The sequence below is a fragment of the Lonchura striata genome, chromosome 14 (assembly GCF_046129695.1).
Source record: "Lonchura striata isolate bLonStr1 chromosome 14, bLonStr1.mat, whole genome shotgun sequence".
NCBI classification, from domain to species: Eukaryota; Metazoa; Chordata; class Aves; order Passeriformes; family Estrildidae; genus Lonchura; species Lonchura striata.
Window position 1 is genome coordinate 3,899,504 of NC_134616.1, and position 20,607 is coordinate 3,920,110.

The 20,607-nt window shown below is 39.8% G+C and overlaps 1 protein-coding gene across 2 annotated transcripts in view; it reads right to left on the reverse strand.

Annotated features, from left to right (window-relative positions):
- The window catches only part of DACH2 (dachshund family transcription factor 2), a 247,537-nt gene that overhangs the window by 73,066 nt on the left and 153,864 nt on the right, over nt 1–20,607 (reverse strand). For both annotated transcript variants that reach the window (XM_021531418.3, XM_021531417.3), the window contains exon 3: nt 12,038–12,169. In XM_021531418.3, coding sequence (XP_021387093.1) covers nt 12,038–12,169 — 132 coding nt within the window. The remainder of the gene's footprint in view (nt 1–12,037; nt 12,170–20,607) is intronic.

Genomic DNA, 20,607 nt, shown 5'->3' on the forward strand with positions numbered 1-20,607 from the left:
GAATCACTGAGTTTAAATTCAGAGAGGTTCATTAGAGATTACCCTCCCAAATATAAGATACCTGCAAGTTTAATGCAAATTCCCTTTGGTTTCAGTAGTATTTTTGTATTAAAGTTCAATCTCCCACTGACACAGAAATGCCATTTAACCTACAGGATATACCCAGGTATGCTTGGTGTTTAAAAAGTGAAATTGAAGATCTTACTTGTGTTGTTTTTCTATAAATGACTTTTCTGCCTGGATCTTAGACTTTACACAGAAAGAGAATAAAGTTGAACTCAGCTTCCAAAAAATATCTACTTTGTCAAAATCCAGAAAAATAGAAGAGGTGCTGCAAGTGAGGGGGAATATTTCTCAAGGATGAAATGCCAAAATCCTCCTCACATCAATTTCTTAGAGACAGTCAATCAACAAACAGAACTTGCAAGACACTTCTTCCTACTGCCTTTCCAACTTCCATCTCAAATATGAGAAAATTAATCACAATTTAACTAATATTATAAGATTCATAGGAAAAGGGGGGAAAAGCAGCCTCTGATGGCTCATGAGTAACAGAATATACAGCACTTACAATTTCACTAGTCCTGAAGTTTCACTGTCTCCATCCTTCAAACCTGAGTGTCTTCTTAAAAAGAAGAATCTATTCTAATTTTTATATTGCACAAGTGTAGAACAGCAGCAACCCCCCCTCAAATTTCAACATTTTAAATATCAATGCCTGTCTGATCTTAAAGGGAAGCTCAACATTTATGTCTTGTCTTGGTGATAAAGTTCATGAATATATAATGAGAGTGGAACAACTCTGCTACTGATTAAATGTCAAAAAAGGTTTTATTGTCAAATATATTGTAAATACAGAAGATATACAACAAAGAGCATTAATTGCAGATAGCTGTGTACAGCTTAAAAAATGCACGGCATTGAGATGGGAAATGCTGATTTTCAGTTTCAGCTATCAATTTTAATTTACCTTCAGAATGTTCCTTCAGTCAACATGTACAGAGAGAATGAACTATAAAATGGCCAAGCACAACTGAACTAAATGTTCCCCATTCAAGGGCAAATGTTAGTCTATATCCTAGGCATACCCGGCAGAATTACCCAAAATTCTGGATCTTCATTAGAATTTGTCTAAACTTTTGTGAAGATTGAAAAGAAATACAATGTAAAAACCTGCTGAGGGCAGAGGGAAAGCTAGAGTAGCCATCCTCAGCTCAGAGTGAGGTTTAACTGCCTGCTTAAATTTAAAATATAAAAATAAAAAAAAAATATCTAGAGTCTGCAGCAGACTGCAGGTGAACACAGGTCAGCAGGATGCTGCTGCCAGGACATGCCAGGGGAATGTTTCCAGGAGATCAGAGCCTGTACAATGGCAGGAATTCTGTGTCTCCATCCCTGCCACACTCCTGCCCAGAACAGAGACCTTGACCCAGGCACTGCCCTGGAGCAGGAGGATCTGAATCACCTGGAGAGGGGCCAGGGCAGCCCAGGGAGAGCTGAGCAGGGATGGGGAAATCCTCCGAGTGAGCCTGCAGGACAGCAGGGTGTTCAGTGGAGGGAAGGGACAACAGGCAGCAGCTCACTAATTGTCCTCACTAGATAAAGATCATGCTCAGTCATAAAGAGTAATAAATTGTTCTCTGCACCCACCGTGTACAGGACGAGATGCAGCAAAGAACTTTTAACAAGGAAGACTTAGGGGAACGTCAGGAAAAATGGCCATGATCAGAAAACCTATGAAATGTCTAAAATTAAGCAGGGCAGCTGTCAGTCAGACATGAGGATGGCAGAGTTGGAGTATGATAAGGAAACAAGTGCTGGGTTTGATGATCCTGAACACCACAAATTGCAGCAGGAGAGCAGGGGCATCCTGCAGGGTGGAACTGCCCTGAAGCTACCTTCCAGCTGAGCCAGGTGTGGGCAGCGTGAGCCTGCAGGTACAGCCTGCAGTGCCCACCCACAGCAGCAGCACTGCCCTGCCTGGGGAACCTCCCTCAAACACAGCTGCCCAATAAATACGTATTAGTCAGGTACATAGCATCACACTGCCTGGATTTCCAAAATAATAAAGCACTTGAAACTTGTGTTTAAAAATCCAGGCATTTTTCCTTTAGATCATGGACAAATTAGCAGCTTCAATTATACGGTGCCAATAACATTTGCTTCTCCTTGACTAAATGGACCACGTTTTAATACTCTTCAGTGATCTTATTAATTTAAATTAACCTTCTAAAAAATTAAGAGTAAGAATTTCATTTGAGGAAAAGGTGTTGCCGCCATGGAAATTAAAGCCTCTGGTGGATAAAGGTAAATTTACTCTTGGTCTGAGACAACACTGCTGGTCTTTCCTAATTGTAACTATAATGATCTGATAAACTGCTGCTCTTGTATACAGTCAAGGGTTGGGTTTTTTTTAAAGGAGCTAAAAACACAGACTACCCACCTGTATCTATTTTTAATTTGGTAATGACTGTACTTGCTAAAATTCTACCAAAATGTCACTCACAGCTTTGGATTCCAGCTTTTTTTAAACAGAATATGGAGCAGAAAGCATAACCTATTATGCAAAACTGTCAGATGCTTACTGTAAAATCACAGAAATAAATGCATAATCCTGATTTTCTTGCAGATCAAAACTTCATTAAAGGAAAATAAAACTTGAATCTAAATGCTGAAGAGAGCCAAGGTATGCTATAAAAAGTAGTAGGGCTCTGATCTATGTGTGTCCTGCTTACCCACACAGCCCCTGCTCCACAACTAAGGGATGCCTTGTACTCTGTGGGTGCAAGGAGAGGCAGAATTACTGGAGACCACAGTGACTTCTGTCTCATCAAATTCACAGATCAGCCAGACATTTCAACAGCACCAACTGTTGCAAGGAAAACTGCTACCGAATCTCAGCTGCAGAAATGTCAGCTCAGGGCACGCCGCACAAATCTAGTGCTGAATCCTTAACTACAAACCCACGGTCTGGAAATTTTGGGGGGGATTAATGCTACTCCTTTAAGTGAGAAAATATTCCAAATAATCACACCACAAACATGTCTTGCCTCCAACGTAAATTAACTGTATGTTAGAGGACTTTTTTTAAAAATCTGATTAAAATTGTCATTCCTGAGACTCCTGCTGTTGGCAGCTGTATCACTATCAATGACATCCTCTGGGATTCCCAGCATGTGGCCCACATCAAAGGTAATATGCCAGTTTTCATCCTACCTTATATGTGCCTTAACAAGAACAGGAATGTTCCAGACTTTACAATGTAATTAAAATACAGAAGTACTCTCTATTGTTAAAATATCATTAATGTCAGACTGAAGTGGACTCGCTAGTGTTAACAAAGGCAACTACCACTAATACTTGTTTTTACCGGAATTCTTTACAGGATTCCTCACATCCTTACACCCTGCAAAGGGAAATTAAACCACAGAGTTTGAACATGATACCTTGTGCAAAATGACCAGCAGGTGAGATTCTGTGGAAACAAGACTACATACAAGGACCTGGAGTGGGGGTGGAAATAAAAGAAGTATTTGATATAGGGTATTTCCTTATCCTTGCACCGTGGAAAACCTGCAGATCCCTGAGCACTCTGCTGCTCACCCATGACTGCTGCCTGTTCCTGGCTCTGCTTTTACTTTTTCCAAGGATGCTTTAGCATAAAATTCAAGATGCATTTCAGAAGGATAGAGCTGGATCATGCTTTTCCCCTCCTTGCCTTTCTGACCCCAGGCAGAGGTGCCTCCTCACCTTGTCACTGCAGGGACAATCCCCTCCACACCGTGTCCTTCAGCAGCCACGGGACCCCACTAAAACATCTCACCTGCAATGCTTTTCCTTTTGAAGTGTGGGGCATCCAATCTGCCTTGGTCTTCATAAAATTTTATTCAGGAAGTCCTAAATTTGGTGTGTTTCTGATCAGCATCAGTCCCACAGTGCTGTGGAGCCCCTGTGCTTGCAGATGAACACGAGACCTTGTCTTAATGGGGACACTTTGGAGCCACCTGCTTTCCTTCAGCACACTGGTAGGAGTACAGATTTCAGCTACTACCAACAAAAACGAGAATTATAACCAAGGAAAAAATGTAGCCTTGGCTCTAGAGAGGCCAAAATGATTTATGACATCAAGACCTAGTAAAGAGACTAATACTCTGAAGGGACTGTGTGAGCTCAGCCCTCACTCACATCTTCTGTGCCCACTCCTAATTACTTCATTTACGACTGGAAAAGTGTTTTAACAGACAAAATTAATTATTATGAATAATCCTTCTGAAATATGATATGCATTTTAATTGTATGCACCCCATCATTAATTAAAGTTCTCTACCTTTTGGTGCATTCATTCAAAGATTGTACCAGTGACAAAGCAACAATTATAAGATTTTTTACTAAAATTAAAAAAACAGCTGAAGGGTTAATATAGTCTTGTGACACACTTAAAGTAATGCTAAAATGTTTTCATTCGAGTTTTTACTAGACATTATTTTTCCACTCTTTAAAATCAATCTCTTTGTTCCAGGAACACATTTCCTGTCAATAAAATGAAAAATGATATAGATTTAGGAGGATAGTGGTCTCAGCGTAGCATCTCTCATATTATTATTCCAGTATCATCTGTTACAAAGTAAGACCAATTCCCACATCTAATTACAAACAGGATTTCAGAGTCATTAAACAAAATACATTTCCATTAGTGCTGCTGTAAGAAGATAGGGGAAAAAATGAAGATTAGTTCATGCTGCACCTCTGTTTTTCAAGCTTTGAAGATTTAGACCTCTGCACTCTGAGACTATAAATTTGTAAAGGATCTGAAAGGTGACAGACATGTGAAAGCTCTCAATTCTCCCCCATTTAGCCATACCATTTACATTTTGTCATTAGTTTATCTTTTGCTGCACTTAGTTCTGCTAGCAGATACGGCAAAAATCTGGAGAGGTTGTTTATGATCACGCCCTGGGCACCCAGGGAGATTTGATTTGGTGTTAGGCAGGGCTTTTTAATAGATATGAATCTTTGATAGATATCAATCTACAGATTTGTTCCAGCAAAGTTAGAAATCGTAGTAAGGAATCTTGCCTTTATTAAAAAAAAAAAAACAAACTACTTTATTCTGAGGGAAAAAAGGAACAACAGTTCTTTGACTTCAAGTAAGATAACTAAAATATAATGAGGAAACAGATTGTGTGAGATATTTAACTACTAAAATATAAACTTACAAGTATATATATTCTCCATTTGTAAACACTTAGCAGTATCTAATACCTAATTGTCATGAATCCATTTAAAATATGCCCTTGGGAATTACCCACTGAAAAAGCATTCACACAACCCAGAGTTTCACGAGTTAATAACAACCTTTTCTAAAAATAAGCCAATATAAGAGAAAACCTAAATTTGCTTGATCTTTAAACCAGTTTACATTAGCTCAGGATGTTACATAAGCACAGTTAATTTCATCATGTGTAAGATAATCATCAAAAACTTGAAAGACAATTCCTCTCACAGAAAAAGATGCCTCAGTTACAGAGAAGAGGACAGGGAATTTCATTTGCAAAACCCTTCTAGATTTCTTTCTCCCTTATTAGTTTTAAAACTAAAGCCAGAGCTACTTCACATTTCTCAGAACTGTGTGTCAGTAAATCCAAATATGTAAATATTAGCTGATGTGTCAACAATTATGTGTGAATAATTATCTATATTTACTATAAAGTATTTATGTTCAAATTTAAATGTATACTTTAAAAAATACAGTTAAATTATTCACATGCATTCAATAGGTAACTGCTTAAGAATGTATCTAAAATGGGACATTAAGGAAAATTTGCAGATAAAAAAATTCACTTTTGCCCTCCACTGAAAATGAGGTTCACTGAAGCCTTTAAAAATTCTTGGTACTAAACCTTGCCCAGTGCTGGGGTAACACGGCACAAAATATCCACTGAGACTCTCCAAAATACCACAATTTCCTACAGAAATATCTGCATCTTATTTCCAAGCTTCCCATGTGGAGACTGGATTCTTGGGCTGGCTGAGGGGGCCCTGGAAGTATCCCACTAGGAAGGAAGAGGAGAGAAAACTGCACAGTGCAAACGAGGTACAACTGCCCAAACAAACAGCATCTGATTCCTGGTTAATGCTTGAGGAGTTGTATCTTAAAAACAGAACAGCACATCCACCCTTCCTCCAGGATTGTCAGTGCCTGGCCCCAGGGAGGCACCACGGACACCATCCACAGGGAATTCTCTGCTCGTGTCGCTCCCCAGTCATGGATCTTTGCTGACAACCACCACTGGGAAAACTTTTTAAAGCCCCCATGTCATGAGAATGTTTGAAATCCTTTACTCCATTCTCACTGAAAAAGCTTAAATAAATTTCACCATCACCTCCATGTGGGTTCAACAAAATTCCATGAAAGCACAACTCCAAGGCAAAGCATGGAAGCACATCCTGAAATCCACCAAGTGTCACCACGCCCTGAACCTCCTTCGGGTGTGATGTCCCTGGGTGAAACTCCCCTGGGCAGATCCTGTCCCACAAGAGGGGTCAAGCATCACCCGTGTGCCTCCTCACCTCCCCATCTTCATCCTCACCATCACCACCTCAGGTACTGCCTACAAAAACAGCACAGAGGTCCCAATTTTTAGAATAAATATTTTAACGTGTCTGCTCGGGCTGGAGTCGAGTCTGGTTTTTGGATGAGATAGCACAAAAAACAAAACATGTTAAATTCTCTCTTGCTTCAAGACTGCACATATCCCTCCTGGCCAAAGGACAAGTTAAGAAAACTTGTAACTATTTCAGAAAATGTATAACTCTCTACTCAAATAACACAAAACTACTTGCCTTAACAAGAGGAAAAATTACTTCATGAAATCTACATGGTACTCAAGGATTAAAAAAACCTGTTCTGTGGTCCTGTCATTTTTACATTCTTACAATAAAATAACAGCCTTGGCATCCTGCTTTTTAGAGAAAAGACCTACCTCTTTTGACTTCTCAAGCACTTGAAAATTTTAAAAGAGAAAAACTAAAAAATGCTGACCGTGTAATAGCTGGGTATTCATGGTGGGTGGAGAACATGAAAGGTTACAATATGGATCTGTGCCTACGCGTTTCTTTTCAACTTGAGCAGCATCCTCCTGCTTCTGCTAACTCGGCAATCATACAGCTGACAGATTTCTGGGTTTTCTAAATAATGCATGGGATTTTCTTTTAACATGTCAGTGCAAAAGTATCAATTCTGCCCCTGTGTCGTTTGTGATGCTGATTTTCCTTGACAGCATTCCATTAAACCAATGAGTTTTTTCCCTCCTGATGGCTCCTTAAATATTCCTCCGAGTGATGTATTTGTGGTTTTTTAAACAGATTGTGAAGGATGTTTGCATTTGTGAGAAAACTGCATGGCAGGTACTGAAGGGAAAGAAGGATAAAAAGATAACACTTTTTTTTTTCTATGAGAGAGCTTTTTCTCTGATCCTCATATGCCAAAAGCTCGGGTGTTTTTCCTTTCTTTTCTGCCTAACTTAGCTCCTTGTCTGGAAATTAAGCAACAAGCCTCTACATACAGAATAACATTTTGACTTCCTAAGGAAATACCACTGAAACACTTAGTACTGTTTGATATCTCTCTTGGGAAAGCAAAACACATTTCTTAAATCATGCATGCTAACTGCAAAAGCCACCAGAAGGAAATACCTGCTTTATTCTTTGCGGTTCTGCACACACAGTCCCTGTCACGACTGCCGTGCACTGATCCTTCCAGGCTCAGGCAGCTTGAGGGATGTTACCCAGCCTCTGTTGTACAACCTAAACTATCTCACACTTGGACACATTAAAAAGAAAAGCTTGGATTTCAGCTGAGTTCCAAATCCCCGGCAGCAATGCCATGCTAATTTCCAGAACACACTTCACCTGCCTTTAGCGCTGCACCACCATGGAGCTCATCTTTGTCAGCGCCTCTGTGCAACCAGAGAGTTTTCATCCTGTTTATCTTATTTCTACAGAACAACAGCTCTGGCTGTGTGGCTGGGCTGGGAGGGAGCAGGAGTCAGCTCCAGCTGCTCACTCCAGCCTTTCCTCACTTCCCAAGAGGACAAAAAGCCCCGACCACTCCTGGCAACCCTCAGGTGCCACCAGCAAAACGCGTCCTCTGCAAGGACTCACCTGGAGGAGCCAAAGGAGGAGGAACACATCACAAAAGACTTATGGTCGCTGGGAATTTGAGATTCCAGAGGGATGGATTTCCCCTGTATCCAGGCACTTTTGTCCCAAACTACCTGGTTCTCCAAATTCATCCTCCCTGCCCGGATACCACCTGAGCATGCAGAGGGACACCCAACCCCAGGGAACAGCCAGCCCAGGTCAGCTGGACTGTGGGGCCAGACAGGCTCCAGTGCCAGATTAAAGAGGAGATTTTCAGCTGCCAGAGAAGTTTTGCTTCAACACTTCATATGATGAGTAGGAAGGTGCAAAAAATCTCTTTCTCTTCTGAGAGAGAGAGTGGAAGGAGGACAGCAATGTTCAAATGTATAACAGCATTCTTCACAGCACTGTGAACTGAAGCATTGCTTCAATTAAAAAAAAAAAATATACAAATTAAACTTTTTGGGGAATTTTTCCCCCTATATTTTCAGTATTAACTCTTGCAGCATTTGTTTTTAGTAATTATTTAGAATATCCCAGTACCAAACTCCACCACTACTGAGATTATAGTAACATCATGAAGAGGAGGTAGGACCTGATGGCAAAAAAACACCAGCTGGATTAGAAGCAGGAAAAGAAGTGGCACATTTATCCCCTGCTTCCTTAGACACATTTGTAAGGCTCAATTCCACACCTGCAATTTGCTAGAGAACAATATAATATCTGAGGAATTAGTCACTGATCATGTTAAATTGAGTTAAGAGCTCAGAATTTAAACTGACAGGACAAATTCTGGCTTCAGACAGAGAATTCTTAAAAGTTTCCATCCTCATAATGATGCACAGAGGAAGAAACTGTAGAAGTGACAGGCTAGGCATCAGTAAGAAGCAAACCCAAAATTATTTCATACTTCACCAGATACAGATGGGGATTGAGATGAATATGCCAAGACATCCTCAACACTTTTTTTTATTATACTAATGGCCTGTATATAATGACACACTTGGAAAAAAAATCTGGCAATAAAGCTTCAGGACTTAATACCGCTCAATTACATTTTTAATTTAAAATAAACAACAGCAAAAAGAGAGTATTCCACTCTTCTATCAGACTGGGAGAAGAGCAGGAAGGCACATATCCAAAAGTGAAATATTTAAGTGGCATTGTAGGAAGTCAATGTGTAACACCGAGGTAAAAAAAACAACTTAATTGTTTTAAGTAAAACTGCAACCCTTTGAGTCTTTTTACTGTAAAAATTAAAAAAAAAAAAAAAAAAAAAATCAAAGGAAGCAAAAGGTCCTCGGCTCTGTTCAACCATATTTCTGATTTGACAGCTACAATTATAATCATTCAGACATCTATTTCCCACAAACTCTCCACAGCCATAACCTTTAGTGATTAATTATAAAGTTCCAGGAGCAATAGTACACAGACTAATTTCCTAAAACAATAAAACACAGAATTTCTCATTTGGAGCTAAATGAAACACGAACAGGTTGTTATTCATGCTGAAATCTAGATGCAGAGTCATGTTGCAGCCATTACAGAAGCTATTAAACACAACCTCAAATCAAAGAAACTGTAGGTCTCTCTCCTAAAATAAAATGTTTTTCTCACTTTTGGGGCTTCTGACTCCTTTGCTCTGTTCCTTTCCACCTCTTCTTAGTAAAAAAAAAAATCAAAATTCAATTTTCTTCTTCATTTCACATCCTCATCTTATTTTTAATAGTAATTTAACCTGTAAGTCTAGAGCAAAGCAAACAGTTGGTGAAGGTTTCAGGCACACGGAATTATCCTGACGCTCCCTTCACAGCAGATCAAAGTTACAACGTGTGCATTAACTTCTAAACAAAATTCCCACTCTCTTCATGCCCCACCAAGGAGTTTTCTGTAGTGAGTGTTTGATAATTCTTCAGTTATTTTATTTGCTGAAAGGCACAGCCACCTCTTACACTCCTTTCATGGTGGTTTTCCAATTTGACACATCCTGCTCAATGTAAATCTTTGTAATGTGACCCAGCAATAAAGGAGGAATCCACACATTACAAAAATTATCCCAACGCTCACATTGCACATGTTGGAAAGAGGGGAAATTGTGATTTTTAATAGGATTAGTACTGGTTCTTTCTGATAAGGAGTTATTGCTCTGTCTGAAAGCAACACTGGCGCTGGAGCCAGAAAATTTGCTCTTGGCAATTTTATTGCACCAGGCAATGAAAAGAGGAAAGAATTGAGAAAATATCTGTATGGAACTGCCACCACACTCTTATTCTTGGGTCCCACTGTAACTAAAGTCAGTGAGAATTTTTCCAAATATTTAAACTGGCACTGAGTTGATTGTAGAATTCACTGAATTGCTAAACCACAGAGAACTCCCTTGTAAAGTGCACACTCTTGATGCACTGTCCAAAGGCTGGTGTGAGAGTCCCCAAAAACCTTCCTTGTTCCATGTGGTACCTAAAATAATCACATTAATGTAGATTCTCCCCACATGAGGTACTCAAATTTTGCCTTACCAGGTAACACACAAAACAATGAGCATTCAAATTAAACTTTTGTACAGCAGCTTTTAAAAACCCCATACCAACCCTGCATCTTTTCTGTATGAAGTTTCCTTGCTTTTCTGTGGTAATTCCATCTTCAAAACTTTATTCCAACTATTTTAGCTACAACCACTAAATAGGATTTTTCAGTGCTTTTTTTCTGAATTCAATGTGCACTAATTGATTAGGGTCTGAGAGGGAAATAGGAAATACACATCCTACTGAACAGGAGCTGGGGAAAGGTTTAATGCATGAGTTAGAAGCCAGATTTCTTCAAATACAGATGAGTACACAAAATTAGCAAAAGGCAATACCACTTTTGGAAAGACTGCTTTGTGCATAATTTGTCATGAATTCAAAGTTATTCCTTTAGAAAATGAGTCTAAGACCTCCCAGCTGCTGCTTTATTGGTCTAATAAATTACCATTTTGATGGGAGGATGCGCATGCAGCACACAGCAGGCAGGCTCTGCCTCGGGAGCCGAGGGGAGAGCAGGATGCCACGGGCAGCACTCTGTGCCTCTCCTCTTGAATTGGTAATGGCAACAAACAAAATCTGCTCCCCAAGTGGCAGAAGTGTGGGACGCAGGAAGAACTGAGGCCAAGGGAAACTGCCCTTACTGTAACAGGAATCAGAGACAAAATGGATCTGCCTCCTTCCAGGCTCCCTACACTGACCAAGGAAAAATCTCTTCTATTCATCTGGAAGGACATCAGAATGAACAAAGATTTCCTCTTGAAAGGATCTGTTTTGACTTCACCTTTGAGCCCTGTTCTTGGGGAGCTGGGACTGGGGAGCTTAGCTCAAATCTATATTTGTGTTTATGTAGCACATGAACGTGTCCATGCCCCGTCCTCCTGTCCAAGGTGACTCCAGCCAAGGATTATCACAAATGCCCTGCACAGCTGGGCTTGGCAAATACCCACCAAGGAAAGAACAAAATGCAGAGAAGCCATGAATTGTTGATGGAGCATTCCCTGCCTTACCTTTCTCCAGGGACCTGTGGAACTCAGGAGTTCCCACAGCCTGGCCTTTTGGAACCCTTCCATCATTTACTGGAAAACTCCAGACAGTGTCATTGCCAATGGAGAAATTTTTGTTACTCCAGATGTATTTAGGGGGCACTTTAAAAGGTCTGTGTCCAACCCTAATGATGATGATCATTCACCAATATTTTTCAAACCACTAGTGAAGGGAGCTCTTAGGGGGGAAACTGCAGGAATATGGAGGAGTGAGAGCACTAATTTTGATTTAGCACTGGCAGGACAAAGCTTACAAAATACAAGAGCCCAAGAATTTGAGATCCAGGTGCTGAGAGCTCCAGGGCAGCTCAGGGGCACAGCATCCCTTACCTGCATTAGAATTGAGCTCTTCATTTTCTGACTCGGTTCCATTTTGACTCCCACTTCCATGAAGGCTGTTCATGGCCATAAGTTTCATTTTCTGTAGCTTCATAGCCTCTGCCATGGCAGCTGCTGTCAGACCTGGAAAAATATAAATAAATAATATGTAGTGTCATATTGTACAACGTGGCACTGCAAGTATGAACAGAACATTAGTTTTCAGTAAGAAAAAGTCACATAAATTCAATGGCCATTCTTAGTCCAGTGAAGTAATCCTATCCCTGAACACCATCTTTGTTTTAAAGTCAAGTTATTTCAATGCACCATTCTAAGAATTTAGAAAAACCAAACCTTTCATGTTTATTTTTCTTTTTAACATGTATAGCACAAAGAAATATTTATTTAATGGTATCCCTTTTGATTATACTTTTAAATATAATTTCCTGTCGCTTTGATCACCTTGTCACTTTGATCACTTTCTGCTTGACTTACTTAGCTGCAGCAAAATTTCCACATGCAGAGTAAGATACAGTATTCCTTAATTTCAGCAGTTCAAAGCAAATTAACATGTAATAGTACAGCATTCATTGTTCTATTGAGCATCCAAACATTTTTTGTCCCTCTGGGAATTGCCTGGTTTGGATTAATATTATTGTAATATGAAAATATTACTTTGGAAATGTGCAGAAATACATAATATGGATAATTACAGAATCACTCCCACTTTTAAGAGACCATTAGGACCAGCAGAAATTCACAGAATTGAGGGGGGTATTGATAGAAGGTTTTCAAATTACTAAAACTCAATTAATTTACAGTAGTAAAAGAGAGCAACCAGAGTAACATCAGGCTCACCATAATTATAATGATTTTTTAAATTATTATTTAGATTCCCAGTATCTTTTTTTTCGGAAGTGTGAATTTTTTAAGTTTTATCATTTTGGCTTGGTCACCAAATAAAGAATCAGATTTTCTTCCAGACAGTACCAAATTACTTTTACTCTGGGCAAGATGTGGCTGTAAATCTGAAGTTCTTGCAGGAAAACCCAAGAGATACAGGTACAAAACCAAAAATATCTCTACAGGTACAATTGTTTAGTCACGCAGGTATGGCTTAAATGTTTTGGCTTTTTTTTTTCCCTCAGGACAGCAGGACTTGCTTTTATTAATTGCTGCCTATTTCCACAAAATCTGAACTGCATTTATTAAAACCCAGGATTTTTTTGGTTGTGGTGCCTGTTCTAGCAACTCACTGAAGTCTCATACATCAAACCAGAATTAAATAATCTGCTTCTGGAAAGCATTGCTTACTGAGAGATTCAGATGCTGATTAAAGGGAACTAATAATTTTCCCACCCTATCCATAAATTACAACATTCTTCTAAATGCTGCTAAGAATTTGACAATCAGATTAGCCCTGCTGCTCCTCTAAAGGGCTGCACAAAATTCTGATTATTTCAGAAAGATTTGAGGAAGGAAGCAACCCAGGACTGCGTGGAGAGGGGCACCTTTTATCACACATGGCTACAGCAATTTGGTCAAGCTCAGCAAAGATATTCTGATCATCACCAATATTTTTTGTCTTTTAGGTTATTTAATGCAGCCCTCACTTCACACAAAAGACCACTACGCTGTGATTTTTTTTCAACACCCTTTAAAGTTCTTTTGCAAATGCTACAGGTTTTTCATCAAGCAGATATAAAATCCTGATGTTTAAACTCCTGTTTTTATCTCAGACACTCTCACTTAATCCATCACAGAATACATCTTCAATGATAAAACTCTCCACACACTTTCTGGAGAAGATGAACTAGTCTGCAAACTTTTTCACTTTTTTTTTTTCTTAGGGAAAGGAAGTGGCATTGCTCTTTGAGTGAGTTTTACATTTTTTTTTTCAGGAAGTAAAAAAAACTAAGCATAATCACAGTTCTGAGGAATTGACTGTTTTCAAGGTTTCCAGGCACCTTTTCACTTTCTATTTTTAATCCATTTGCAGGGAATTCACATACATTTTAATGGTTACAAAAATACAGTGTTGGAACATGGAGTTTTTTCCTCCCAACATTTTATCATTTGTATGCACCCAGGGATGCACAGATAAACCAATATTCCAGTGTCTTCATCAGGGTCACTATTTATACAGGTTCTTGATATAGTTTGGAAGCTATGGAATTTAATTAAATATGTAAAACAGTAAAGAAACTATTCATGAAGAGGTAAATAGAGAATGGAAAATAAATTCAGATCTTTAGCAAAATATTCAGGGAAACGACAAGAGAAAAAAAAATATTCAGGGCACTGTAGCACTGTATTTCAAAAAAAAAAAAGAAAAAAAGAAAAATGAAAAGAAAAAGAAAAATCTCCCAAAACCTTCCATTGAACAATTTTGCCAGAAGTGTAATGAAGGCAGAAAGGTACCATGGAACAAACAGAAAATAATAAACACAGTCCCCAAATCACCACGATGTGGCCTGCAGAAATTAAAGGTAATTATTGTCAGGCGTTTCTGAGCTCCCTAACCAGACACAGCTGCCATAAGGACACCAGCCAAGAAGCAGTGATGGATCAGAAAACTCTGCTGTGCCATCTGCCACACCAAAGTCACTCCACTTCAGCAGCAAGAGTTTGCAGAGTAAAACACAGCCCTGTGCAGAGAGCACCAAGGTCCTGCACAGCCAGGCACAGGCTGGAAACAGAGCTGGGATTACCCCTGAACTCAGTGCCTGCAACATCTTTATTCTCTCACTCACTCCACAGTCTATATAATTTCTTACTTGAACTAGAATTCACAGAATCTGTCTGAGGCACTTTAAAAACAATGTAGTAATTCTTCAGCATCTCTGGGAGATAACAAAATTGAGGCTAAGGCAAATGTGGTCAGCAGTAAGAGGGTGCTGCTGATTGAAATTATTCAGAAAACAGAAAACAGCCAGCACTGGTATCATCTTCAGTTAGGTACCACCATGGTTAATGTTATTGGAGCTATTATTTAATTGAACTATTAATAAAACTCTTTTCTGTAATTGATTCAGTTTGAGCTAGCTGTGGAGAAGAGGGCTGTTAGTTCTGTTAGCTGTTAGTTCTTCAACTGACTTATCTAGGGATCTACAAAGAACTGAAGAATCATTTCCATCCCCTTGGATGAATCATTATCAGCAGTAGAATCTCACTTAGAGCAGCTCACTTTGAAAAATGCCCTGGGAACTGCTGTAACATATACATCTATCTCTCTACTTCCCCCTAAAAAAAAAACCAAAAACGAATTGCTAGGAAAATCCACGTGCTGGATTACATACTTCAAAGCTTCTGGTTTTTCCTGTTCATTTACACTTTACATTTCCCTTTCTTCAGTTATCTTCTGCCAGCTGCCATCAGTCAGGGAACACCCAGGAAATAAATTGGATGTCCAACAGGGACATCCTCCACCACAGCACGGCACAGGAGCAGTCTGGGCACTGTCGGGATGGTTTGGGGCTGGTGCTGCTCCAGTGTCCCCAGTATCCCCAGTCACCTGGGCTGGCAGGGAGCAGCTCCTGGTGGGATCTCTGAGAGAAGCAAGGAATCTGGGAGCTGTGCTCTGTACACGGGGAGCTCATGGTGTGCATGGCAGAACCACCAGCTGCCATCTGAGATCTGCTTGTTGTGAGCCCAGCACAGCCAGGACACGCTGCACCCTCCTTCTGACAAATTCTGCTGCACAGAATTTGGTTATATATTTATATATTATATATTTATATATTTATTTATATATATTTATTTTTATATATTTATTTATATACAAATAACCAAATATGTACTGAAATAACCAAAATAACCCTTCAGGGACACACAAACCACACATTTCATGCACAGGTTGCACTGGAGGAAAATTCTGCAGTTGTGTTCTGGGCAGACAGCTCAGGCCTGAGAACCAAACCATTTGCAAATGAAGAGTCTGGACCCAAATTAGGGCAGTTCCCAGCTGGCTCCAGAGGGCATTGCACCACCCTGGGCAGCACCCAGTGCTCGGGGGGCTGAGATGGGCAGAGCCCCTGGGAGCCTGGGCTGCTCTGCACCCCCTGAGCACATCCTCTGCTCCTGCAGCCCTGCAGCACCAGAGAGGCTCCTCCAGCCATCAGGTCATTAATTGTCACTCACAGATCCCCAGCACACACTCCTGAAGGTTCTTCCTCGGTGAAGTCTCAGGAATTATTTCAGGAGAAGCAGCATTCTCCCTGCATGGCCCAAAGGTCACAGCCCCAGGCTGCTTGCTGTGCCCCATCACAGGGCAGTGCTGAACCATCCCCAGCACCAGGGACAAGGGGACAGTGTCCCCTGCCCCCAGTTTATTTATTCCTGTATTCCAATTTATTCCTTTATTCCACTTTCTGGTGTGGGGATATGAATCCAAAACTCAGCTACATTCTGCTGGTGTCTTGGGTGCAAGTGACTCCTGCACATTTAACCACTGCCCAGTCACTGAAAATTGGATTTTGATGGTGAATACAAGGGCTCTGAGCTTTTCAGGTGACCCTGAGTGTCTGCTAATCTCATACTCCAGCTACAGCTATTTTTTTCCAGTTTCCTCATTAGTCAGACTGTGCCTCTCCTTCATATTAGTTTGAAAGCTTTTCTGTCAAAACTGTGAACAAGTAAATTAACTAAAGGAGAACTATGAGTAATCAAATCCTGAGGTTTGCAATTAATTAAATGAAATGGTGAGTCAGTGAACTGAAAAATGATTTTATATTAAAACAAAACATTTAATTAAATTAACAGTCAACACATTGCAATTAATAATATTCAAAAGGAAAAATGAAACCCAGTTTAGCTGTGCCATATTATTTCACTATAAAAGTCAAGCATTGTGCATTGGCTTGTTTATTATCTGCATTCAAAGCTGCTATGGGTCAAGCATGCTGTGTAAAACAGCAATGATAAAATATCTGGTACTATGAAATGTCAGTACAAGAGACCATATTGCCAACAGTGAAAACAATCCTGAAACCTCCAACAAATTAAGCTTTCCAAGACTGAAAAGGAACACTCACTTTAATTAAAATTAATAAGTGAATATATATAATATACTCCACATTTTCAGAATGCCTGCAAAATTTTACTAATTAATTAATTTAAAAAATCAGCCTGGGAAATGAAGGCTTCTCTGTAGTTGAAATGAATCATCTTGGTTTAGTGATAAATACAAAACCCAGCACTACACAAAGGACAGTGAAACTGAATTCTTGGATAAGAACAGTAAAATGTCCAAAGTCTTAAAGCAGTTTGGAGATGGGTCTGAGCTCCTAACTCTTGTTACTGCAGATGTTTTCCATGTTTGTGAACAGACCCAGACAGCAGCAGCAGGGAGGTTTAGCTCCAGTGCACGTCCTGTGGTCACTGAGGGTTCCCTGGCTACCACCTGGGAATGGTCACAATAATCCTTCAGTGAGCACCAGCTGAGAGACCCAGTGATGGAACCAGTGAGTAACTGTGAGTAACTGTGAGTAACTGGGAGTACCCGTGAGTAACTGCAAGTAACTGTGAGTAACTGTGAGTAAGTGGGCACTGCAGGCTGGGGATGGATTTTGGAGAGCTCTGGGCTGGGCTGGGCTGTGGCAGCATCACCCCAGAGCCAGGAGGGCACTCGGATCCAAATTATGGTTGAAATCCAGGACATCCCTCTGACACTGCCCAGCTGAAATGCAGCCAAGAGCCAAGAAATGCATCACAATGCTGGAGCTTCTTTCATCTGTTCTTACACCTGCAGCCAGTTGTTCTGATATTACAATCATATTTCAAAAATATGTTCTTTCTCATTTTGCATCGGGAAACCTGACAAATGACAGCAAGAACTGTTTTTTTGAGGAGAACATTTGAAATTCTGCATTCATCATGCTGCATTATCAAGACAAAGGAGAAAATGAAGAATCCTTGATTTATCTTAACAGGGCTTGGAGCAACCTGGTCTAGTGGAAGGTGTCCCTGCCCATGGTAGGGGGTGGAATGACATGACCTGTAAGGTCTCTTCCAACACAAACCAATCTAGGATTCTTGGATTCTCTAACAAGTCAATGAAAGTTGAGAAACTCCTGAAGATGATCCTAGCCAAAACATTTCAGACAATACTTAAAAATTTTTGAGTGCCTTAACATTTTTAAATACCTACACTTCAAAATGTCAAAAACATTATACTATGACAAAATAACCCTACTGCAGGGAAAAAAATCCAAACAAGTATTACTCATATTTACCAGGAATTGTGAGAAATTCATCTTTCAGAGAAGCTCCAGTCATCTTGAAAATGTCACAGTCTTTTCTTGAGGGACTTGATGCCCTGCTTTTGTGCAGTCCCTAAATATTCCTCAGGTAAGTTCCCCTGCTGCAGCTGCTGGATGGAGACAGACCACAGACAGGTCTCTTCGTCCCACACAGGTCAATGGATGCTCCATCACCACCCAGGCAGTGATGCTGGGGAAAACACTGATAATGTCATTTAAAGACTTTGCCAAATGCTCAAGGGATCAGAATCAGCATTGCACAAATGTTTCTGAGTTTCTGACGCCTTGATTTTGCAATCCTGGTAATTTCTGTTTAACATGGTGTGCTTGCTCACCTCACTTTAAAATACAATTTCATGCAAAAGTTCACATGAGCATAAATAAGATTAAAGCCTCCAAACATCAAAACATCTCTGCTACTCTGTGGAACAATTCACAGAAGCAACAGGTTGTCACTCTCTAATTTCACACATATTTAGACAGTAGCAAGAGCCCCGATTCTGACAAATCTGGGAGTCTGCTTTAAGCACGGGGAGAGTTTCAGATGCTTTCATCCCATGTCTGTCTGTATTATTTAAGCTTCTCACCCTGGTCATAACCTCTGTCCTGATCTTATCCTCCCTGACATCCATCTGAAAGACTGTAAACATTTTTAATGTGAACATTTTCCATCAAGTACCTGGGATATTTTATATCCTCCATCCATATGAGGAGATGATGACCCAAGAGCTGTCAGATTTCCCTCTAGACCCAAGGGGCTCCGTTAGAAGCACACAGAAATTTTAATCCCAAATTTGTGCCTAGATCTGTAAGATGAGCACTCCTGTTCAAGCTGATGCACAGCAAACCCAGGTGTGTATTTCACAGTTGACTTCCTACCCAAAAAGGCACCTGCATCTCATGTGAAACTGAACTGCAGCTTCCCCTGTTGGAGGGAAACGGGAAAATCAGAACTTCAAAAGCACTGAGAGGGTTACATTGCTTTTTTTTTCTATAATCCTTACAGTGGGTCTCATGAGAATTGATTAATTTAGTGACATTTTCTGCTCTTTTTTACAATCTCTGTCATGAGAATGATTTGTCAAGGCTCTAATGCATAATACTTTTAGTATTCTGCATTACTGTGACCTTTACCTTCTTCTGCACATTTGATTGACTGACCACCCCACTTTGGATGTACAGCTTTCAAAAGATGGAAGCACACACCAGGACACAGCAACCATTGAATTATCACTGAAAAAATCACAACCTCTTGATAACTTTTACATTCTTCAGGACAGACCTGATGCAATTTTAGTCATGTCATTGAAACGTTTGGACACAAAATGGGAATTTACAATATGGAATGTATTTAAGCAGTGTTTTCAAACATCAAGAGAGTGATAAATTTATGCATAAGGACTCTGATTTCACTAAGTTAAATTAATGTTCATAATCACCCAAACTCTCAAACTATCTTCTTATGCTTTCATAATGCTGTCACAGACTAAAGATCACAACAGTATGAGATAAGGACTTGAAAAATTAAAAATGAAACCAGAAATGTGTTACATTACCTCCCTGAGAGCAACACAAAATAAATTCCATTTACAGGAAAAAATATTAACTCCAAAGTACTAAACATTCAGAAGTCACAGGAAAGAATGGTGGTTACCATCAGTATCTGCTTCTGACTGGAGGACTTTGTTATCTATTTTAGAATATTCTTGGGCTCCTGGTAACCTAATATTATGTTAGCAATATATTAAACCTCCCAGTCCTCATATTGATCATGCAGAATCTATTACTTTTCTATAATCACAGAAGTCTGCCATGGTGCATGTGCTGCCATGTGAAGTCAGAATTTGCTGTTGTTTCTTTTTTTCCTCCACATTTATTCTTTTCCCATTACATCAAGCTTCAAGCACTTGTCCATAAGAAGTAATGAGAGAAGAGAAATGGCAGAAGAATTTGGAAGTCCTTTCAACTAAGTACCAAGAACTCTGAAAGCTTATCTGGAGCTGGCACAAATCTCTTGAGTTTGTAAAATTAATTGGGCTGGAAGGTCTTCTGGGAATAAGGGTATCTTTGTGAGTGATTTCAAGCTACTTCCTACTTGTGACAGGAAAATACCACACAAATATTTGTTTTGTATTAGATGACACATGGCAGCTACATCCCAGCTGTCTCAATCCACACTTTTAAAATGGTGTATTTCCAAGATTTTAAGTGAATAGCGAGTTCCATAAATTCATCATGCTAAAATATTTCACAAAAAACCTCATCACACTGCCAGGATCAGCACTGCTGGTAGAGACTGGATTGTTAAAAGTATGGTTTGCA